The sequence below is a fragment of the Sinocyclocheilus grahami genome, unplaced genomic scaffold (genome assembly GCF_001515645.1).
Source record: "Sinocyclocheilus grahami isolate Dianchi unplaced genomic scaffold, SAMN03320097.WGS_v1.1 scaffold730.1, whole genome shotgun sequence".
NCBI lineage: Eukaryota > Metazoa > Chordata > Actinopteri > Cypriniformes > Cyprinidae > Sinocyclocheilus > Sinocyclocheilus grahami.
The window spans coordinates 569,487-592,414 of NW_015505909.1; the positions used below are offsets into that span (position 1 = coordinate 569,487).

At 38.4% G+C, this 22,928-nt stretch overlaps 1 protein-coding gene across 1 annotated transcript in view; it reads left to right on the plus strand.

Annotated features, from left to right (window-relative positions):
• Positions 1–22,928, plus strand: part of LOC107560483 (rho GTPase-activating protein 18-like) — a 38,193-nt gene that overhangs the window by 7,168 nt on the left and 8,097 nt on the right. Inside the window, exons 2-3 of the mRNA XM_016244668.1 lie at positions 14,006–14,190; positions 19,797–20,032. Of these exons, the coding sequence (XP_016100154.1) occupies positions 14,006–14,190; positions 19,797–20,032 (421 nt within the window). The remainder of the gene's footprint in view (positions 1–14,005; positions 14,191–19,796; positions 20,033–22,928) is intronic.

Genomic DNA, 22,928 nt, shown 5'->3' on the forward strand with positions numbered 1-22,928 from the left:
GGCGGCATATTCGGCGATACTGATATATCGGCGACAGGCTCATATCGGCCGATAATATCGGCAAAACGATATATCGGTTCAGGATTTAATATGCCTCTTGTCATTGTGTTTTTTTTCAATGGATGCTGAGGCTGGGGTCGGGTAGAATCTGTGATCTCTGACCCAGTTCGTTTGTTCGCTTGTTCGCACGGAACGTACATTTCAAAGCAGAATAACTGGATGTAGCTTTAAGAAACTTATCATGTTTCTTAAATGTCTGCAAACATATTACGGTATTTTTATGCTTTAGTAATCAAAACAAAAATATACAAATTACATACAGAGCCTTTAATGAAAAACTATGTGAGTGGAGCAGTGTGGCGTGGATTTTCGCGAGTGTATACTCCTAGAAAACGTTGTGTTGAGATGAAAGGACACTCTGTGTGATCCAGTGTGCGCCCTCCTTTAGGCATCACTGTAATGAATGTAAAGTATCATCAGGTTATTGTGGTGTTGTTGTCTCTTCGTGCAGATGTAGTTCATGAGATCCGTGAACTGTGAACTGTCCCATGACATTGTGTGCATCATGCAGATGATCAGAGGATGACTGCGTTGTTGTGTTGGATGGTTTAACCTGTGCTGACCTGGGAAACGTCGCTTGACTTTCCGTCCTGTGTGGCTTGTACCATTGCATAATGAATATTTCATTCAGTGTGCGCTGCATGCTTTGTGGTCTCTGATGGGTGCTGGACATTCAGCAGGCTCAGAGCCTTTGTTAGCTAGTAACACATACAGCAGTGTACACACCGAGATTAACTGTACAGAATCAGCAAGTGTTATTGTAGCCTGGCCTTTTATCTCTTTTCCATTGACACAGCACACAGATCTTGTGCACCTCCATGTCTGTTTTGGAAAATTCACCTGAACGTAATAAAAGCTGAGATTATGTGTGATATGTGCATGCTCGTATGAAGCAATCTCAAAGTGTTTTATGTGAATTGGAATATGTCAAAAATATCAGTTTTGTCATTGAGAACCTGCTTTAAATTCTTCCCGCAGGAAGCACTGAAACAAAAGCAGCAGGAAATAGTTAGACCTGTAAACTCTTAGACGGCTATGAGAGCTGGTTTGAAGATGTGATAAACTATCCTGAGCATCAAACACTCATGCATCTGTTTTCCCCGGCTCCACAGTCCCAGTGTATCAGCATGGGACCGCTGTGTTTCTCTGACTCAAGTCTGGCCAAACTCAGATTTTGAGCCGTTCCTATGGAGACAGCAGCAGGATTTCAGAGTGTGTCCCACAGGATCAGGAAGCCCAACTCATATTCCATAGCCAAAAAACAAGAGACTTATTTCCTGTAGAGGAGTGCGATCCGCCAGATTGGCTAAAAACGCTAAAATCCTCTGCGTCCCCAAGAGACCAGCTGCTGAGTCGAGCAGTGCTGAACCCTACAATGCAAATGTCACTTTACTGCAGTTGTCTCAAACTCAATTCCTGGAGGACCACATCTCTGCAGAGTTTAGATCCAACTCACACCTGCTTGGAAGACCTTGATTATCCGGGTCAGGTGTGTTTGATTAGGGTTGGAGCTAAACGTTACTGTCATTATTAAATACGGCTGCGTTGATTATCCATTAAATGTAAATGCAATTAAACACAAAGAAAATGAATTGTAAGGTTGAGTTTTCATTTAAAGGGGTCATATGATGCGATTTCAAGTTTTGCTTTCTCTTTGGAGTGTTACAAGCTGATTGTGCATAGATAAGATCCCTGAAGTTGCAAAGACTAAAGTCTCAAAACCAAAGAGATATTCTTTATCAAAGTTAAGACTCTGCCACGCCCCCCTAAAAAGGCTCGTTCTGACACGGCCCCCCATATCTACCTCACTATGTGGAAATATTAGCATAATGCGCCCAAATGTTCACGCAAAGAAAGAAGGTGTGGTTTCAGTAACAGCAGTTAGTGTTGAAGCAGCATGTCAGGGAGACGCTGTGTGTTTCTAGACGAAAGCAAAAGCACTTTATTTGGCCTTCCGGAAGTAGATGCATTTAGGAATCTTTAAGATGACTTACAACAGAACAGCAATGCATTTTATGGACGAGCGTTTCGTGAACCTAGGAGAGGAAGTAATTCTGACTTTGCTATGACAATCTGGCGCTTCTGAATCAGCGACTGTAAGTATGTTTTGTTATTAGTTTAAGTATTTGCTATTGACTGTTCAAATGCAGAGTTTTGCGCATCGTGTGTGTGTGTGTGTGAGAGAGAGAGAGCGCGTCGCATCACAAACACATACCAGCTTCATCACTGTCAAGTCAAGTCACCTTTATTTATATAGCGCTTTTAACAATACAGATTGTGTCAAAGCAACTGAACAGCATTAATTAGGAAAATAGTGTCAATAATGCAAAATGACAATAGTAAACACTCATTTTTCAGTTAAAGACAGTTCATCATTGAATTCAGTGATTTTCTGAGGCGTTTCACACACATGGAAAGTGGAGTCGGGGATTTTTATGCAGACCGTATAAAATTGTATTTTAACAACTACCCACACAAACACATGCATGGAAGACAAATGACTAGGAACAAATATTTCTTACTATTAAATGTATTCACTAAAATGTAGGGTGTAACAATTCACTCATGATTTTACGATACGACACTCACAATACTTTGAACAAAACCAAATATTGTTAAATTTTTTTAAATACCACGTCTAAAGTGTGGTAAACAGTTAAGAAAATGTGCTGTTCGTTCAAATGCATTAAATGAATTTGATGTTACATCAACTTGAATAGATTTAGACTTGGCCAACAGTGACACCAGATTAGAAATAGTCACGATTCTGCTTAGCTAAAAATACTGAATTATGTAACACACATATGCTTGCGCTCTGTCCTTGCTTACATACATACTTATGTTTTGTTTTTTATTTATTCATAATTAATACATAGGCTACCTTATTAATTGCATTAATAACCTCCATATGCAATATAGGTTTAAAGTGAAAATTAATTCAAGTACCATTCTGTATTATATTGCGATGAATATTCTGTTTAACATCAAATGCATTGCATTATGCAAGTTACATGTGATTCAGAAGCTCACTTTTTAGCCTGATTTCATCAGTTGAACGTGAATGCACATGTCTGAAACGCAACATGGCCTCTCAGCGTCTCCGAGCAGCCACATTCCACAGATGTACTTTTGGTCGTCATAGCAGCAGCTCATAGTCCCGCATTGCTTTTGCCCCTTAACTCGACTCCATTGAGACTAACAGCAGAACTTCAGCCTGATGCCTGCATCAGACCGTGAGCCAGTGCAGGGACACACGTTGTGTTCGTGTTTTGTCTGCTGCTTTGCCTCTTTTGTTTGTGTATGTAAAACGAGAAATACAGTGACGCTTGACCCTTTTGTCCTCTTTATCTGCGGCCGAGGGCACGGGTTTCACTCGTTTGTATTGTGATATGTGCTGTCTGACCTTTAGCATGTAGAGTCCACTGAGAGAAGCGCTCCGTTCCCCACGGTTAATAGCTAAACCATCACCCGAGCGTCGTCAGCATTTATGACACAGGAAAGGTTGCTGAAGAAATGCACGGGGGAAAAAACATTCCTCTCTTTCATTTGAGATCCATGTCAATATTGGCTACTTTTATTTGACCTCAACCAATGTGAAGAAGTGTGATTTGTTAAAGAGTAAATGTTTGATTTGTTCTGGCTGGATGGGATCTTCTCATATTTAAAGACGTCCATGAGGTTAAATTTGGTAGTTGCTATGTGCTAGTGGTGGACTAATGTTAAATATTGACGAAGCAACTTTTAGTAGAAATGTGTTTCTCTGGGAGTACAGAGCAATATAATGACTGTGCACACATTTTTTGTCAATTAAACACTCTTTCTTCCATCAAAGCATGTCCTTCTCCCTGAAAATGACCAGGAAGTAATGCTTCATGTCTGCAATTAAAACATATTGGTTATGTAAAAATAAATAAATGGGCAAGTCTTTTGATTTCTCTGGCCCCAGTGGCCCTTCAGCACAGGACAAACTCTTTTATGGTTTTGTCTTGTTTTGTGTTCAGCAAAGAGACAGTATAAGGAGGAATAGATGTATCACTTGTGCAGAATGAATGGAAGAAACCACAAAACACTGAGAATCATGGCTCTATAGGAAAATAAAGGAAGTCCTGCCAAACACCTTATGGGTAAAGGCCCTGGATTTCAGTTAAACAAGAGTGGTTTAAGAGTGTCCAGGCTTTCCCTCTTCAAGTAAATAGACGACACATTATCATCACTGAACCAGGTCTGTTTAGTATATTTGTGTTACTTAGCATTGCAGTTTTTATTAGGGGTGCTCTGATCATGTTTTTTGAGGCCGATCGCCGATCACAGAAAGCAGTATCTGTGTTATTTAATGAGCTAACATGAACTAAGACTTAATAACTAATAATTAATAACTTCTGTAGCAAATGTAGCTATTGCTCATTGTGAATGTTAATGCATTAACTACGGTTAACTAATGAGGTCTTATTGTAAAGTGATACCTATTGGCCTTAATAGTTCTTTTGCACTTTAATCTGTGTAAAACTTTTAGCTTTATACATTTTTCTGTATTGCTTTATTGCATTTAAATGTTCAGTTATTTTTGTTATAAGAAAAAAGTTATTAAACCTGTTATACTGTATAATGACAGCACTTTTTTAAAACTAAATTTCAATACCGTGATAACACCGTATACCGTGATAAAAGCATTAGCAATTAAACATGAAAATTTGATACCGGGATACCCCTATTTTGATTTAAAATCCAAACACTGTCACTGAAAATGCTTATTCAGCATTGCAATTATTTTTTTTACACAGTACAGTAATACAATCTTTCACAGACATGTTTAAACACAATAAAATATAAGCAACACATCATTCAATACTTTTTACTTTTGCATTTACTTCTAGATTTATACATTCAGTTGCTCAAGCAAGTGGCAAAACATTTAAAATACTTTTCTTACGTTATCACAAACTTACCATTGACAGAAATAGTCAGCTCTACTGCCTTTCCTTTTGCATTGAAGTCTTTATTACAAGCAATCCTGTGGTTCATAAAGAACTATGTTTTCCTACCTCCACGAGTGCCATCTATTATTGCCTTGTTGATCTAAAAGTGCTCTTTTCCTTTAAAACTAGGCAAAAAGCCAAATGTGTTGACTGTGAAAGACAGTGTACTTTAATTATATGCATTTATGGTGCAATTGCTACATTTTCATTTTCATATTTACTGCAAACAATGTGCTGTCACTTTAATTCAGTGCGTGTATCACAGCAAAAAATAGACAGAGACTGAGACGGTGCCGCTGCATGTCATGCCAAACCTCCAAACCTCTCGTCATCAGCTTGAGATCGTTTTTTGAGATCGGCCTTTTAGAGACTGCCGATCAATCATCCCAGCGTGATTGCGTGATTATAATGATCGGTAGCCGATCAATCGGAGCACCCCTAGTTTTTATGTAGTCTGCAAACTCACAACTAGTGATAGTTTCTTTGCTGAGGTGCTGCAGATTCAGTAGCAGTGCAGGAGGACACACGTCAGCGTGTTTGATTGATGTTCAAGAACAGATAACACTTCTGATCTGTACTGTGGTTCCTATCCCTAGACCCCAACAGACATGAGTACTGAGTACTCCAAAGTGACAGTGATGATTGATCGTCGTGTGACCTTGACAATATTTTTCCTGATTTTTGGTTATTGGTTAAGCAGTTGTGAGCAGTATCTTGAGGTGTGGTTGATAAGCGTTAGGACAGCATGCCGTCCAGACTGGGGAGCTAAAGTGAAAGTGAAATATGCAGTGATGCCTGGAATCACTTGCTGTGCCTCATATAATGATAACACTATCATAACTATGAATTATTTGTGTATATTTGCCTGTGTTTTAGTGTGTTATGGTAGGAGTGCATAGCACAGTTAGCTATATACTTTCATATAAAATGACTAGAGGTCGACCGATAGTGGATTTTACCGATACCGATAGCTAGGTTGGACCACACTGGCCGATACTGATTAATCTACTGATAGTTTTTAAAATGGATACTAGGGCTGCACGATTAATCGAATGTGATTGTCATGCGCGTTTTGTTAAAAAAGCCGGTTCTGTAATCAGCAGGAAATCATCACGTGCTTTCAGATGGAGCAGCATTTACTACACAGAGCCGTAGTTCACTGACAAGTTACGCAAAAAAAATCGCAGACGATTTTATTGCGCAATTCTGAAATCGAAGAAATCGTTGGCGATAATGACAGCTGTTTGCATAGCTTCTCAGTGAACTACGGCTCTGTGAAGTAAATGCTGCTCCATCTGAAAGCATGTGAAAATACCAATTATTTTTTTTACACAGTACAGTAATACAATCTTTCACAGACATGTTTAAACACAATAAAATATAAGCAACACATCATTCAATACTTTTTACTTTTGCATTTACTTCTAGATTTATACATTAAGTTGCTCAAGCAAGTGGCAAAACATTTAAAATACTTTTCTTACGTTATCACAAACTTACCATTGACCGAAATAGTCAGCTCTACTGCCTTTCCTTTTGCATTGAAGTCTTTATTACAAGCAATCCTGTGGTTCATAAAGAACTATGTTTTCCTACCTCCACGAGTGCCATCTATTATTGCCTTGTTGATCTAAAAGTGCTCTTTTCCTTTAAAACTAGGCAAAAAGCCAAATGTGTTGACTGTGAAAGACAGTGTACTTTAATTATATGCATTTATGGTGCAATTGCTACATTTTCATTTTCATTTACAAGCAATCCTGTGGTTCATAAAGAACTATGTTTTCCTACCTCCACGAGTGCCATCTATTATTGCCTTGTTGATCTAAAAGTGCTCTTTTCCTTTAAAACTAGGCAAAAAGCCAAATGTGTTGACTGTGAAAGACAGTGTACTTTAATTATATGCATTTATGGTGCAATTGCTACATTTTCATTTTCATATTTACTGCAAACAATGTGCTGTCACTTTAATTCAGTGCGTGTATCACAGCAAAAAATAGACAGAGACTGAGACGGTGCCGCTGCATGTCGTGCCAAACCTCTCACGGCAGCGTCATCAGCTTGAGATCGTTTTTTGAGATCGGCCTTTTAGAGACTGCCGATCAATCATCCCAGCGTGATTATCGGCCGATAATGATCGGTAGCCGATCAATCGGAGCACCCCTAGTTTTTATGTAGTCTGCAAACTCACAACTAGTGATAGTTTCTTTGCTGAGGTGCTGCAGATTCAGTAGCAGTGCAGGAGGACACACGTCAGCGTGTTTGATTGATGTTCAAGAACAGATAACACTTCTGATCTGTACTGTGGTTCCTATCCCTAGACCCCAACAGACATGAGTACTGAGTACTCCAAAGTGACAGTGATGATTGATCGTCGTGTGACCTTGACAATATTTTTCCTGATTTTTGGTTATTGGTTAAGCAGTTGTGAGCAGTATCTTGAGGTGTGGTTGATAAGCGTTAGGACAGCATGCCGTCCAGACTGGGGAGCTAAAGTGAAAGTGAAATATGCAGTGATGCCTGGAATCACTTGCTGTGCCTCATATAATGATAACACTATCATAACTATGAATTATTTGTGTATATTTGCCTGTGTTTTAGTGTGTTATGGTAGGAGTGCATAGCACAGTTAGCTATATACTTTCATATAAAATGACTAGAGGTCGACCGATAGTGGATTTTACCGATACCGATAGCTAGGTTGGACCACACTGGCCGATACTGATTAATCTACTGATAGTTTTTAAAATGGATACTAGGGCTGCACGATTAATCGAATGTGATTGTCATGCGCGTTTTGTTAAAAAAGCCGGTTCTGTAATCAGCAGGAAATCATCACGTGCTTTCAGATGGAGCAGCATTTACTACACAGAGCCGTAGTTCACTGACAAGTTACGCAAAAAAAATCGCAGACGATTTTATTGCGCAATTCTGAAATCGAAGAAATCGTTGGCGATAATGACAGCTGTTTGCATAGCTTCTCAGTGAACTACGGCTCTGTGAAGTAAATGCTGCTCCATCTGAAAGCATGTGAAAATACCACATTTAATAACATGTTTTTACTCCAAACTCACTTCATAACGTCAGTCGAGTGTTTGAAATAAATCCTTCTGCGAGATGATGTGGCTTCTTACACAGAATAAGGCACGCAACATATTTCATAGTATTTAAGCAGTGATAAAGGCATTGCATTATAAATATACTTTATTTTAATGAAAATTACAATAATAAACCGTATATTGCCGTAGTCGTGTGTTTATTAGTCACGTTGAATCAATGAAAGCAGTTGAATCTTCTGTTTATTCAGCTGCAGCGATAGGCATTTTCTGGGTTTCTTCTGCGAGGCGTATTTGGAGTTTCAGCACGAGAGCGTCCTCTGGTCTTTGGATGGAGATTTACTGCTGATCACAGAACCGCACTTCACTGAAAGATACGCATGACAATCACCGCTTCTGTCGAATCACGATCTCGATTCCATTTCAATTTATCGTGCAGCCCTAATGGATACTGAATGAAAATTAAAATAGTGCTTATTTAAATAAAAAAAAAAACAGTACTGAACCATACTTTATACATGACTAATATTAATTATATATTGATCATTAAAGTTATTTCAAAGTACATTAATGTAATCAGAAGCAACTTCAAAATTAAAAATGCGTTAGTAGATGTTGGAATGAACACGCTCTAACTATCCATCTTTAAATATCTACACAAAGGCCATAGCATTGAAATTACATGCATATGGATATTGTGTGTATACTCACACACTTTAATTGCTTCTATTCTAGAAGACGTGGTGATTATCTAATCAAAATAACAAAATATGACAGTCGCACACCGGGGAAAGCACAGCATCTAGGAGAACTAGCAGGTATATCAGGTATCACACAGCGGACGTGTCGCGTTCAGTTCAAACGGAGGTCTAAAACAGTTTATTTAATCACCAGACGGGCAAAAGCTCACTTCAGGAATCATCAAAAAAGTGGCATAGAGGAGTTTGAAGTTTGGTGTTTAAAAAAACAAAGCAAAACAAAAAGATTCAAATAATCCAGTCACAGCGAGTCTCTAGTTAACAACTCACTCCCTGCGTTCCATTCGGAAGGGCTCATGCCTATGCCCTAATCCCTTCAAAGGGGTTTACCCTCCGGAGTGAGAGCTTCGAAGGGTTGAAGGGTGTAGGGGACCAAATAACTGTTTCTTGAAGTGCCCTTCTGTGTCATCATCCTGTGCCCACACGGAGGTGTGAAAAGTATTATAATGTTTGCCTTTGTTACTAACAATATAAAAGCAATCGTTATAATACTTTTTTGTATACATTTTAATTCCTTTGTTTAATAGTTCTTTCTGATTATTAGACAGACTTCTGTACGTGGACAGAACTGTTAACGACGACAGCAAACATGTGGGAACTGTGTTCAGGCCATAGACTGTAAGGTTGAGGCGCTGCCGTTCTCAGTGCAGTCAAAATAAAATTCAGTGCGCTGTCAAAAATAAAAGTCCCGCCACGAACGCATCGGCCAAACAGAAAAACTTATCGGCCGATGCCGATATTTGAAAAATGCCAAATATCGGCCGATATATCGGCCTTGGCGAGTCTCCAGACAACAATCAGTGATTCAAATGATCCGCTCGGAGCGAGTCTCCAGACAACAACTCAGTGATTCAAATGATCCAGTCAGAGCAAGGCTGCGTTCCAGTTCACTTTTAGACACGCACTCGCAAACTTCCCTAAGCACTTACCCTCGGGGGAATCCTGCCTCCATTTTGAAGTGCATTCCACTTCAAGTGGACGAGGGAAATTTACGTGGACATACCCTTGACCCCTCGATTTTGACAGAGGGAGTGCTTCATATGCACACTTCAGGCTGCTCTGTTGACCAAAATACAACATGACTATGGCATCATCGCAGATTGTTTAATTTATCCTCACCCCAAACAACTCTATAATATATAAATTATTTTTTTTACATTTATAACAGCCCAAGCATATCTATATACATATAGAATGCTGCACCAAACAAATTCGTAAGTGGAAACGTAAACAATAAACCAACTCCATAGTGGATTCTAAGTGATCAAGGGCTTAGGATGTTCCAATTCAGCCCATTCCAAGGGTTCTGCCAGTAGTGGGCACTCATGCAATGTAATCAATGACGTACATCCGAGTAAATGAGATGGAGGGAAGTTAGCGAGTGAAGGGCATTATAAAAGTGAACTGGAACGCAGCTCGAGTCTCCATTTAACAACTCACTGATTCAAATGAACTGTTCAGAGCGAGTCTCCAAACAACTCACTGATTCAAATGATCCACTCAGAGCGAGTCTCCAGACAACAACTCACTGATTCAAATGATCCACACATTTTAATTCCTTTGTTTAATAGTTCTTTCTGATTATTAGACAGACTTCTGTACGTGGACAGAACTGTTAACGACGACAGCAAACATGTGGGAACTGTGTTCAGGCCATAGACTGTAAGGTTGAGGCGCTGCCGTTCTCAGTGCAGTCAAAATAAAATTCAGTGCGCTGTCAAAAATAAAAGTCCCGCCACGAACGCATCGGCCAAACAGAAAAACTTATCGGCCGATGCCGATATTTGAAAAATGCCAAATATCGGCCGATATATCGGCCTTGGCGAGTCTCCAGACAACAATCAGTGATTCAAATGATCCGCTCGGAGCGAGTCTCCAGACAACAACTCAGTGATTCAAATGATCCAGTCAGAGCAAGGCTGCGTTCCAGTTCACTTTTAGACACGCACTCGCAAACTTCCCTAAGCACTTACCCTCGGGGGAATCCTGCCTCCATTTTGAAGTGCATTCCACTTCAAGTGGACGAGGGAAATTTACGTGGACATACCCTTGACCCCTCGATTTTGACAGAGGGAGTGCTTCATATGCACACTTCAGGCTGCTCTGTTGACCAAAATACAACATGACTATGGCATCATCGCAGATTGTTTAATTTATCCTCACCCCAAACAACTCTATAATATATAAATTATTTTTTTTACATTTATAACAGCCCAAGCATATCTATATACATATAGAATGCTGCACCAAACAAATTCGTAAGTGGAAACGTAAACAATAAACCAACTCCATAGTGGATTCTAAGTGATCAAGGGCTTAGGATGTTCCAATTCAGCCCATTCCAAGGGTTCTGCCAGTAGTGGGCACTCATGCAATGTAATCAATGACGTACATCCGAGTAAATGAGATGGAGGGAAGTTAGCGAGTGAAGGGCATTATAAAAGTGAACTGGAACGCAGCTCGAGTCTCCATTTAACAACTCACTGATTCAAATGAACTGTTCAGAGCGAGTCTCCAAACAACTCACTGATTCAAATGATCCGCTCAGAGCGAGTCTCCAGACAACAACTCACTGATTCAAATGATCCACTCAGAGCGAGTCTCCAGACAACAACTCGGTGATTCAAATGAACCGGTCAGAGCGAGTCTCCAAACTCACTGATTCAGATGATTCACTCAGAATGAGTCTCCAGACAACAACTCACTGATTCAAATGAACCGTGCAGAGCGAGTCTCCAGACAACAACTCACTGATTCAAATGAATCGGTCAGAGCTAGTCTCCAAACTCACTGATTCAGATGATTCACTCAGAGTGAGTCTCCAGACAACAACTCACTGATTCAAATGAACCATGCAGAGCGAGTCTCCAAACAACTCACTGATTCAAATGAACCATGCAGAGCGAGTCTCCAAACAACTCACTGATTCAGACGATCCGGTCAGAGCGAGTCTCCAGTTAACAATTCAGTGAATTCACAAGTCTGACTCCAAATAAGCCAAGAACTGTTTCAACCCAGTATGTTTGCATAGCGTTCTTAACATTTTATACATTTTGCCCTTTTTACAGTATATTGTTTGTCAACACAAATTTAGTTTTTCCTCGTTTTAAATACTATATGTTGGTATTGGTATTTTGGCAGTAAGATTATATAAAATATATAGTATAAAATTATTAAATATAAAAGTATGCAAGTTGAAATAACTAAGCATTCATTGATCAGTACTTTTTACTTTTAATACTTAAGTACATTAAAAAATTTACTTTTACTTTTAATTGAAAAGGAGTACTCAATACTTTTACTGGAGTAATATTTTATTAGGGTATCTGTACTTGTACTCAAGCACTTGACTTGTGCACTTTGTCCGCCACTGGCCTCTAATGCACAGTTACAGGTTCAGTCCTAAAGCGGCCGTGACCCAGAAACTGGAGCGTTACTGGCAGCACAGTTCTGCTCGCTCACCGCTTCCCACACGAGTGAGAGCCGCTGCCCTCTTTACAGCCTCACTGTACTGAAATCTCAAATAAAAACTGCTTGATGCCATCCAGTAGCTCTCGTGTCCAGCAGCTGAGCTTTGAGCGTTTATTCATACGTTCATCCTGAGAGGGAATAAAGCAGCCTGTTTAAACCATGGGAGCGCTCTGCGTGTCCTACCCCGCACAACCAGCCTGACAATAGCATCTTTATGTCCTAGTAGCACAGAGGCTTATTTTTCGCTCTTCCTGACTTGTTCCCTCTGGTGGGGTGAGCAGCGGGACTCTTCGTGCCTGCCGTGTCATGCATCGAATGAGAAGAGGCTCCAATATTCTGCACTTTTGTAGCATTTCCCCCTAAACTCCACTTACTTACAGTATAATGCTAGTCAAGGTTTCTCGCACCAAAAAAAACAATTAACTTCAATTAATGCCTGTTACATTCTCAGCATGATTTTTCACTGAATTGTACCCCTAAAAGATTTCACTTAACTTATTCATATGTGAAATCTGAAGCACAGTTTTCTTTATTTTAGTTAGGGCGGCAACAAATAATTGATTAAATCAATAATAATCAACTAATTTGATTATCAATTAATCACATCTGAGTTCTGTGCACAGAAAGCATCCGCTGGTCACATTACAGTGGTGAATAACACATTTCTGTGGACAAGTTGCATATGATATAGCGGAAGACACTGAGTGAGCGGCTGCTTTTTTCAGTGTGTAACGCATGCAGTTATTTACATTTTGCATGAAGACACGTGTGTTAAACTTCACTGAACTAGTGCCGGCGCGCTCATGCACATCACACAGACGGAGCGCAATACAATAAGAGTGCATTAAAATGACTAAAAGATACATTTTGACAAAATATTTATTGTCTGTCATTTAGGTTTAAAGTGGTTCAATTTAACGGAAATACTGGTATTTTTTTATGAAGCAGTAACAGTAAAGGGACTATTGTAATGGAGTATAAATCTAATATAATTACGATGTTCAGATGAGTGAATATGCGTGTTTCTCCTGCCTTGTATCAGTTGACATTTAGTTTTTAGCTTTTCTTTATTAGCATTTTTAATGTAGATTTAATTGAACTTCAACTTTAAAAATGGTAATGGTACTTAATAGCATAGATACATTGACTATATGTGTTTGCATTGGACATTGTTTGGAGGATAACACTGCACAGGATGTGGAATAACATTTGAATAAATAATGGAATAAAATTAAAATTACATTTTTGAATAATTAATCATTTTGAGATTTTAATAATAAATATGAAACAAATATATTGAGCCATGTAATATTTGTCTTGTAAGAAACTTTTTTTTAAAAACATATGCAATCTTGGTGTTCAGATTGTAAAGAGGCCCTGAGCTCTCGGTGATGAATATCAGTCAACAGAAACTATCATTACAATCACAAAGTTTCCCTCATTAAAAATGCATTTCCTCCAAACTATTATCAGATGCTGATGACTCACGGAGTCCAGTGCAAACAGAGAAGTGCTGGTGTGAGTGTGGCCTTTGTGTCTGTGACCTGTGATCATCAGTCTGTCTGCCTGAACTGCTGCACTGGGATTTGAGAGCTGGTCTGAACGGGAATGCTGACTGCTGGGATGTGAATAAAGCATTTCAGGTGATGATTTGGTGTATTTCACATCTGTCTCTGTGTTCCCGCAGCCGCAGAACCGGCCAGTACAATGTCCAGCGGTGCAAAGGCTCAGGTAAGGCACCGTACCAGCGCTGCAGCTCCCAGGACTCTCTGGACGAGCAGGCCATGGTGGACTACTTCAAAGAGGTGGAGATCATCCAGCGCAGCGGAGATGCAGAGACGCAGGAGGACCTGCAGCTGAAGGTGGCTGATGGTAAGAAGCGCCCGTCGCTCTGTGTTTGAGTCAGCGCTCCTTATCTGTGTTTCCTCTACAGCTACAAGACTAAATAATGATCTACTCTGAAGCCTGACAGATGCAGCTCTGTACAGAAAATAAAACCATTTCTGGATTATTTCATTGACGACTGCCTTAAAAAAAATTACCATTAATTATAAAATAGGGTCACACACACTTTAGTTTGGGGCCCAGTTTTTACTATTAACTAACTATTAACTGTGACCTTTGCCTCAATAAACTCATAATTAGCTGCTTATTAATCGTTAGTAAGGTTAAGTTTAGGTATGTTGAATTATGACAAACTGTATCATCATTAAAACTAAATTACATGAGGAGGAGTATCACATTTAAATTTAAATGATAATTAATCTACAGACAACCCAAAGCGCAGCTGTAAACCAGTGTTATTTTAGTATTATTGATATATTATAGTTTTTGTTAATTTTATATGGTAATATATGGTAAAAACAAATGCATAAAAGAAATGTGTAATTACTTTAATATTCACAAAATTAAAAATAATTTGGGAACTAATAAATTAAAAAATAATATGAAATTGATCAGTTGATAATTTTGTTGTATTTTTGTCATATTTGTATTTGCTTTTTAAATGTCTGTACAGTTTTAAAGTTTTAGTTTTTAGTTTATAGTTATTTTAGTACTTAAACTATACAAAAATGATAAATGTTACTTTTGCAACTAATATATATATGTATATACAGTATATATAAATGTGTGTGTGCATATATATATAAAATTAACGCGTTAATGCATGTGATTGTGATGTGATTTACCTAAAAATATATATTTTTTTAACAGAGTACATTTTTCATTTAAAAACATGCAGTGGGATGGGGAAAAACCCACCATAAAGTCTCGATATATGTTTTTTTCAAAGTTAAACTTGCATGGCTTTCTAAGCATGCGGGTCTTTTGGTGCGACACACGAGTGCAACAGTAATAGATGTGCGCTCAATTTTTAGGGCTTGAGTCAGTCATTATATTTATATTTGTGGTCCGCTGTGGGGTATTACTGCGATGTATTACAGCTACTCAAACGAGTGCAAAAAGGTGTTGAGGAGCTTCAGTAGAACAGCAGTGAACTGTGGTCAGACGAGATGCTGTCAGGTCATATGTCAGTAAAAAACTATTTTCCTGTCCTGGCGGCACGTGCAGTAGCCTGTATAATTTTCTGTACAGTTTTAAAGTTTTAGTTTTTAGTTTATAGTTATTTTAGTACTTAAACTATACAAAAATGATAAATGTTACTTTTGCAACTAATATATATGTATATACAGTATATATAAATGTGTGTGTGCATATATATAAAATTAACGCATTAATGCATGTGATTAGTTATTTTTTTACCTAAAAAAATATATTTTTTTAACAGAGTACATTTTTCATTTAAAAACATGAGATGCAGTGGGATGGGGAAAAACCCACCATAAAGTCTCGATATATGTTTTTTTCAAAGTTAAACTTGCATGGCTTTCTAAGCATGCGGGTCTTTTGGTGCGACACACGAGTGCAACAGTAATAGATGTGCGCTCAATTTTTAGGGCTTGAGTCAGTCATTATATTTATATTTGTGGTCCGCTGTGGGGTATTACTGCGATGTATTACAGCTACTCAAACGAGTGCAAAAAGGTGTTGAAAATTCTCCCCGTTTGTCTGGTCGGGGCGGAGGACTGGCATCTGTTTTTAAAAACAATTTTTGTTGTCGAATAATAGAAACGGACACTTTCACAAGATTGGATGTTCAACTTTTTAAATTAGATCTGATGAACTCATTAGTGGTGGCAGTGGTTTATCGTCCACCAAAAACAAATAAAAACTTTATTGCCGAGTTCTCTGAATTTTTAGGGGGTATTACACCTAAATTTGATATCATTTTAATTGTTGGGGACTTTAATATTCATGTTTGTTGTGACTCCACAGTATTAGGCAAAGAATTTCTCAGTCTCATTGTTGCTTGTGTTTTTTGTCTGTGGGTGAAAGAACCAACACATGCTCGTGTTCTGATCTGGTGTTAACATATGGCCTTTCTGTTTCAGATGTTCACATTGGTGATTTGAGTTTTTCAGATCATAAGCCTATTATGTTTACTGTTGATATTTCTTGTCATACTACTGAAATCATTAGACCTGCAAAATGGTCACGTGTTGGCCTATTTGGTCCAACTTCTGTGGAAGATTTTTCTATAGTATTCAACGAGGCTTGTCATTTGCTCCCTGTGGACTATCTTGCTAATACGTTAAATGTGGATGAGCTTCTTAACATGTTTAATTCTTTGTGCACCAATGTTTTAGATATTGTTGCCCCTATGAGAATGAAAAAACAAAGTTGAACCATGACTAAACAGTAATACTCATAGTCTAAGACAAGTCTGCAGAAGAGCAGAACGTAGATGGAAAAAGGATAAACTCCAAGTATCCTATGAAATCCTACGGGAGTCTTTAATAACATATCAAAAAGCTGTGAAAGCTGCCAAGTCTAACTATTTTTCTGTGATAATTTCCAAAAACACCAATAGTCCTAGGACTTTGTTTAATATCTTGAATTCTGTTTTTAGTCCAACAGGCAATATCTGTCTTGCAGAGTCTTCAACTTTGTGTGAAGATTTTTTGTGGAAAAAATAGAAGCAATTAGACAGTCCATTATTTCTTTTACTAATGACCCTTCAGATCTTCTGACTCCTACTAGGTTTTTTAATTCATTTGAGCCGATTACCATGCAGGGTTTAATGAATTCAGTCGTCAAACTGAAGCCTACTACATCTGCTCTTGATATTGTTCCTACCCACTTTTTTAAACTGATTTTTGATAGTGTTGGTGCCTGGATTATTGCAATTGTAAATAAGAGCCTTATATCTGGGTTTGTTCCAGTTTATTGTAAACATGCAATGGTGAAACCTCTGTTGAAAAAGCCTAATCTGGATACAACCGTTTTATCGCATTTTAGGCCAATCTCAAATGTACCTTTTATTGCTAAAATTTTAGAGAGAGTTGTGTTATTACAGTTACAGACTTTTTTGGAAACAAATAATACTCTTGAAAAATTCCAGTCTGGATTTAGGAAAAATCATAGTACTGAGTCTTAAATGACAAATTTAAATTGACTCTGGGAACTCGGTAAGTTTAGTGCTTTTAGATCTGAGTGCAGCATTCGATACAGTTGATCATGGCATTCTTTTATCGTGCCTTGAAAAGTGTGTGGGCATCCAAGGAAGTGCCCTGAGCTGGTTCAGATCTTATCGTAGTAACAGAACTTTTTCAGTAAGTATCGGTCGCGCTGGTTCATCTGTAGCTCCTCTTACCTCTGGTGTTCCTCAAGGCTCTATTTTGGCTCCCATCTTGTTTTCACTGTACATGCTTCCACTAGGTTAAATTTTTAGGAAGCATGGAGTGTCCTTTCATTTTTATGCTTTTTGTGACACCCAAATCTATTTACCTTTAAAACACAATGACAAGAATGGTTTAGAAACATTGCTTGCATGCTTAGCTGATGTAAGATCTTGGAAAATGTCTAAAAAAATATTTGCATTTAAATGAGGGAAAGACGGAAGCAATTGTCTTTGGACCCTCTGTGGGTAAAGGAAAACCAACTTTTAACTGTGGTCATTTAAACTCTATCAAACCAACGGTGAAAAATTTGGGAGTTCTTTTTGATTCCTCCCTTAAGTTTGACCAACATATTAACTGGGTAGTTAAGTCATGTTTTTTCCATCTTAAACTTTTGTCAAAAGTTAGATCTTTTCTATCTTTTAAATATCTTGAAAGAGTCATACATGCTTTTGTTTTGTCACGTTTGGACTATTGTAACTCCTTGTATATTGGACTACCCCAATCCACTATGTCAAGGCTTCAAATGGTTAAAAATGCCGCAGTCAGATTTTTAACAGGGGTTCGTAAACGAGAACCCGTTACTCCGATTTTAATGTCTTTAAACTGGTTGCCAGTGCGTTATAGAGTTGAATTTAAAATGTTGTTGTTTGTTTTTAATTCTTTAAATGATCTGGCACCTTCTTATTGGTCAGATCTTGTAAATGTGAATAGGTCTGCCAGATGTTTGCGATTCTCAGACAATATTACTCTGTCATATCCAAGATCAAGACTGAAGATGAAAGGTGACCGTGCATTTGCGGTGGCCGGTCCTAGGTTATGGAACAGTCTTCCCTTATCTGTGAGATCTGCATCTTCTGTATATGATTTTAAATCTAAGCTACAGTCTCATCTTTTTATTCTTGCATTTAATTAATTATAATTCTTGGTCTCATTTTAACTTATGTTTTAGTGTATTATATTTATTTCCTCTTTCCTCTTTTGTACAGCACAGTGGTCAACTCTTGTTGTGTTTATTTGTGCTTTATAAGTAAATAAATGAAATGAAATGACTAACCCTAAGATCTTAAACACAATACCTTAAAGCAGGGGTGCCCAACCCTGTTCCTGGAGATATATCTTCCTGCAGAGTTCAGCTCCAACCCTGATCAAACACACCTGAACCAACTAATTAGGATCTGAAGGAGCACTTGATAATTACAGACAGGTGTGTTTGATAAGGGTTGGAACAGAACTCTGCAGGAGAGTAGATCTCCAGGGCCAGGGTTGGGCACCCCTGCCTTAAAGTATTAAACCCACTTGAGCATTTAAGTTCATAAAACTGACAGGAAACAGAAGAGAAAAGAGAGAAAGGTCTTGCATGTTGTTTGCAGATAGACTGAAATTGTAAACCCTTCACTTCTTTGTGTAAATGGAAAATTAAACCACACTGCTTGACCTGGGCAGCCTTATGAAGAGTGTGCTTTTAATACCACAAGAGTGAACTTTTTTCTCAATTTCCATTTGTCACGAGTGTGTTAAGGTACCAGCAGGAAACAGTGTTAAACATATTCAACATTTTTAAGTTTTGAACCCGAACACTTCTTAAAGGGGTCATATGATGTTGCTAAAAAGAACATTATTTTGTGTATTTGGTGTAATGAAATGTGTTTATATGGTTTAAGGTTCAAAAAACACATTATTTTCCACATACTGTACATTATTGTTTCTCCTCTATGCCCCGCCTTTCTGAAACGCATCGATTTTTACAAAGCTCATCGGTCTGAAAAGCGAGGTGTGCTGTGATTGGCCAGCTATCCAGTGCGTTGTGATTGGCTGAATACCTCAAGCGTGTGACGGAAATGTTACGCCCCTCACCATACTGTGATGCCCTGTCCGGCCGGAGCGACGAGACAAACACATTAAAACCCATTATAAACCAGGCATTAGTTGCATCCAGTGGGGACATAATTACTGATTATAATGACTTATACTGTCTTTTTACACGTTGCATTGCATCGCGCCGCGTAAACACAAAACCATGTCTGCATTTGTGATCGGAGAAATAAATATTGTCCTATTCTAATTTTGAAAAATTGACCCTTTTGACTAGTTTTGTGGTCCAGGGTCACATATGTCACTTGTGTGATTAAAATCAATAAAGCTAGAGTGGTTGAGTTTGACAGAGCTGTACGTCACTCTGTGTCAGAAATGTCTGGCCTTATCTGACATATGATCATCTTCTGTTGTGTTCTGCAGAGGGCGAGCAGGAGGAGGCATGGCTGATGGAGGCGGGGCTTGCGACGCTGTTCGACGAATCGGCTTCAGACGGCGAGGACAGCATCGTTCTGCTGTCAACTCTGACCCGAACGCAAGCAGCCGCCGTGGAGAGACGCGTGGAGACACTCAAACAGACGCTACGCAAACGCAACAAACCGTACAGTGTCCCGGATGTTCGAGAGATCTTTAAACCATCACCTGCTTCACAAAGCAAAGTACGTGCACACATAAGACCACGCATCAGTGCTGTTTCTGCCCCTGATACAGTGACTCATGTGTGAATGAAGATATGAAGGTGTGTCCATCTAGAACACACAGCGCTAATATCAGGGATAACACTTGAGTTTAGCTTTATAGACCGCAGCTGTGACTGCTGTAGATTACAAGAAAAAGTAATTATATCCCTCAGTTTATAAAAATGCTGAACTTAAGATGGGTCGACAGTTCAGAGCTTCCAATCTTTTAGATTTGTGAGGTTCAGAAAAACTGACCTTGCACTAGTGTAAACGATGAAGAGCTTTTTCAGCTCCGTAAGATACATAAACAAGCTAGCAACCAGTGATTGGCTTGACTGGGGTGAATCTGTGAGTCTGTGGCATTTAGAATTAGTGAAATTATAGAGATCAGTGACAGTCTGCCTGTTTATTCTTCTCCCAGATGGTCTGATTCAGTCTAAACCACTGGCATATGACAAAGCTTCAGCAGGATGAATAGTGAGGCTGTCTTAAACGCTGATTTTTTTACTCCCATGTGACACAGATCAGATATTGTTGCACACTAGGAAAGACATAAATCCGCACAGTTTTTTTTTTTTTTTTTTGAGCCACTTCCAAATGTGGTTTTAAATTAGATGCATATTCAATATATGGACGGCTGACCTGTGTTTCAACACGTATGTCTGTTTGTGAAGATTGTTTAAAGTTCACGTAAATTAAAAGTTGTTAAATGTTAAAATTGATAGCTCTCAATTATACACTGGCACAAAAAAATCAGATTTTTTCCCCTCATATCTGACACCGATCAGAATTTGTTGCACAAATGTAAACACACAAATCCGCACGAGATCTGATTTTTCCGCATCTGATCTGAGCCACTTCCAAATGTGGTTTTAAATCAGATACATATCCCATATCTGGACATCCAACCTTTGTCTAAACACAAATATCCGATTCCCATCAGAACTCACAATCCGAGGGCAACCCGGCTTGCTGTAGGCTATGCGTTCGCATTTTATTGATAGTAGCTTCGCTACTAAAAGCAACATAAAATTTCTCAACAATGAGATGATTACCGTTTTCGTAATTAAAACAATAAGCTTCACTATTAGGCTATTTGGTCGTGCTTTATCTCTCTCATTAATTCATTCAAATTCATTCGAATAAATAGAATCTTACAGCTCTACTTTATTTCATTTCAAAATTCTACATCTAACGAGCTGTAGATAAAATAACAAATGAAAATTACTGTTATTTTCTGGTCTTTATCCGTTCAGTCAGATTATATGCTGCAAAACATCCATGACAGCTGTTGTCCATGCTGGCAAATAATGGCCACTCGACGTGAGTTATGCCCATTCAGAATCCGAGGGACTACCTGTGCATAGTAAAGCGATCACTGACAATCAATGTAAACCGAGATATCGGATAAAGTGAATGTAAACAGACAGGCCTGTGCATTAATAATGTGTGATTGAGCACACGCAGAAACATTCAGGAGCTCTGGAACTGATTTTATAAAGAAATGCTACATTATATTCTTCAGCGACAAGATGATAATGTCGCAGTTTTTTAGGAAATAAAACTCACAGCTTCACTCTTTGAAGAGGCTTCACAGACGCAAGTAGTTCACACACAACCTCTTTCGTGAATTCATTCAAATAAATGCAATCTTACTGCAGCACTTTATTTCTCTTTAGAATTCTAGATCTAACGACCCATAGATAAGATAACTAATGGAAACTGCTGTAATATTATCTCTTCAGTCAATCAGTTCAGCCAGTTTTGCACTGCAAACTTCAGTTGCATCAATGATTATCCATGCTGGCAGGTGATCATAGTATAGCGGGATAAACACATGCATTAAAATCAAAGAATCATCCGATGTGAATTATATCAATTATTTTTATAACGGCAATACAAAACCCGAGGGTCAAAGCGATCGCAATGCATTCATTCAGTTTGGTTGGGGATTCATGTAAACACGGATATCGGATAACAACACAGCACTAGTAATCCTGAAAGGCCTTGATGAGCTTGTTCAGGTGTGTTTAATTAGGTTTGAAGCTAAATTCTGCTGGGCGGTTTGAGGCCACTGCTGTACAGCAGTTATTATGAACATTGTGGTCTACACTAGTAGATCTGATATTTTAAATATCAAGACGCAAAAGTGTGTCATTTTTGTGCCACCAAACCAAATTATAAAAATAACGACTGTTGTCAAACAGGTTACCCGAACACTCCCCCATCTGACATTTGGTCGAACTAGGGATGCACCGATGCCACTTTTTCCAGTACTCGCCCGATACCGATACCTTTATTTTTGGTACTTGCCGATACCGATACCTTTATTTTTGGTACTTACCGAGTACCGATACCAATATTTTTATTGAATTTGTAAATTTTTTAAATATTGGGTACAGAAACCAAAAGAGTATGTATAATGTTAGTTGGTTAACTTCATTTGTCAAATAGATACAGTCAAACCAAAATTTATTCAGACACCTTCAACATTTCTCACATTATCACAGTTTATTCGCTATAGTTTAGAAAATGTTAATAAAATATGACAAGAACTCTGTTAAATTGTGTCAGAACAAATTCAGCTTGATAATGTTAGATAACTTTGATAGAAAGGTATGTAATAGATTACAATCAACCAAAAATTAGACAGCTGTTAGTATGACAGTATTTACACAACTATCAATACTTAGCCGGGCAACCCTTAGCCTTAATAACAGCCTGTAGTCTCCTGCGCATGCTGTCACCCAGCTTCATGAAAACCCCAACTTCACTGTTTTTTCCCCAGACTCTGTCTGAATAATTTTTGGTCCCAAATCTGTATCAATTTTACTGGTAGTCCACTGTATGAAGAATTTTTGGGTATAATATCACA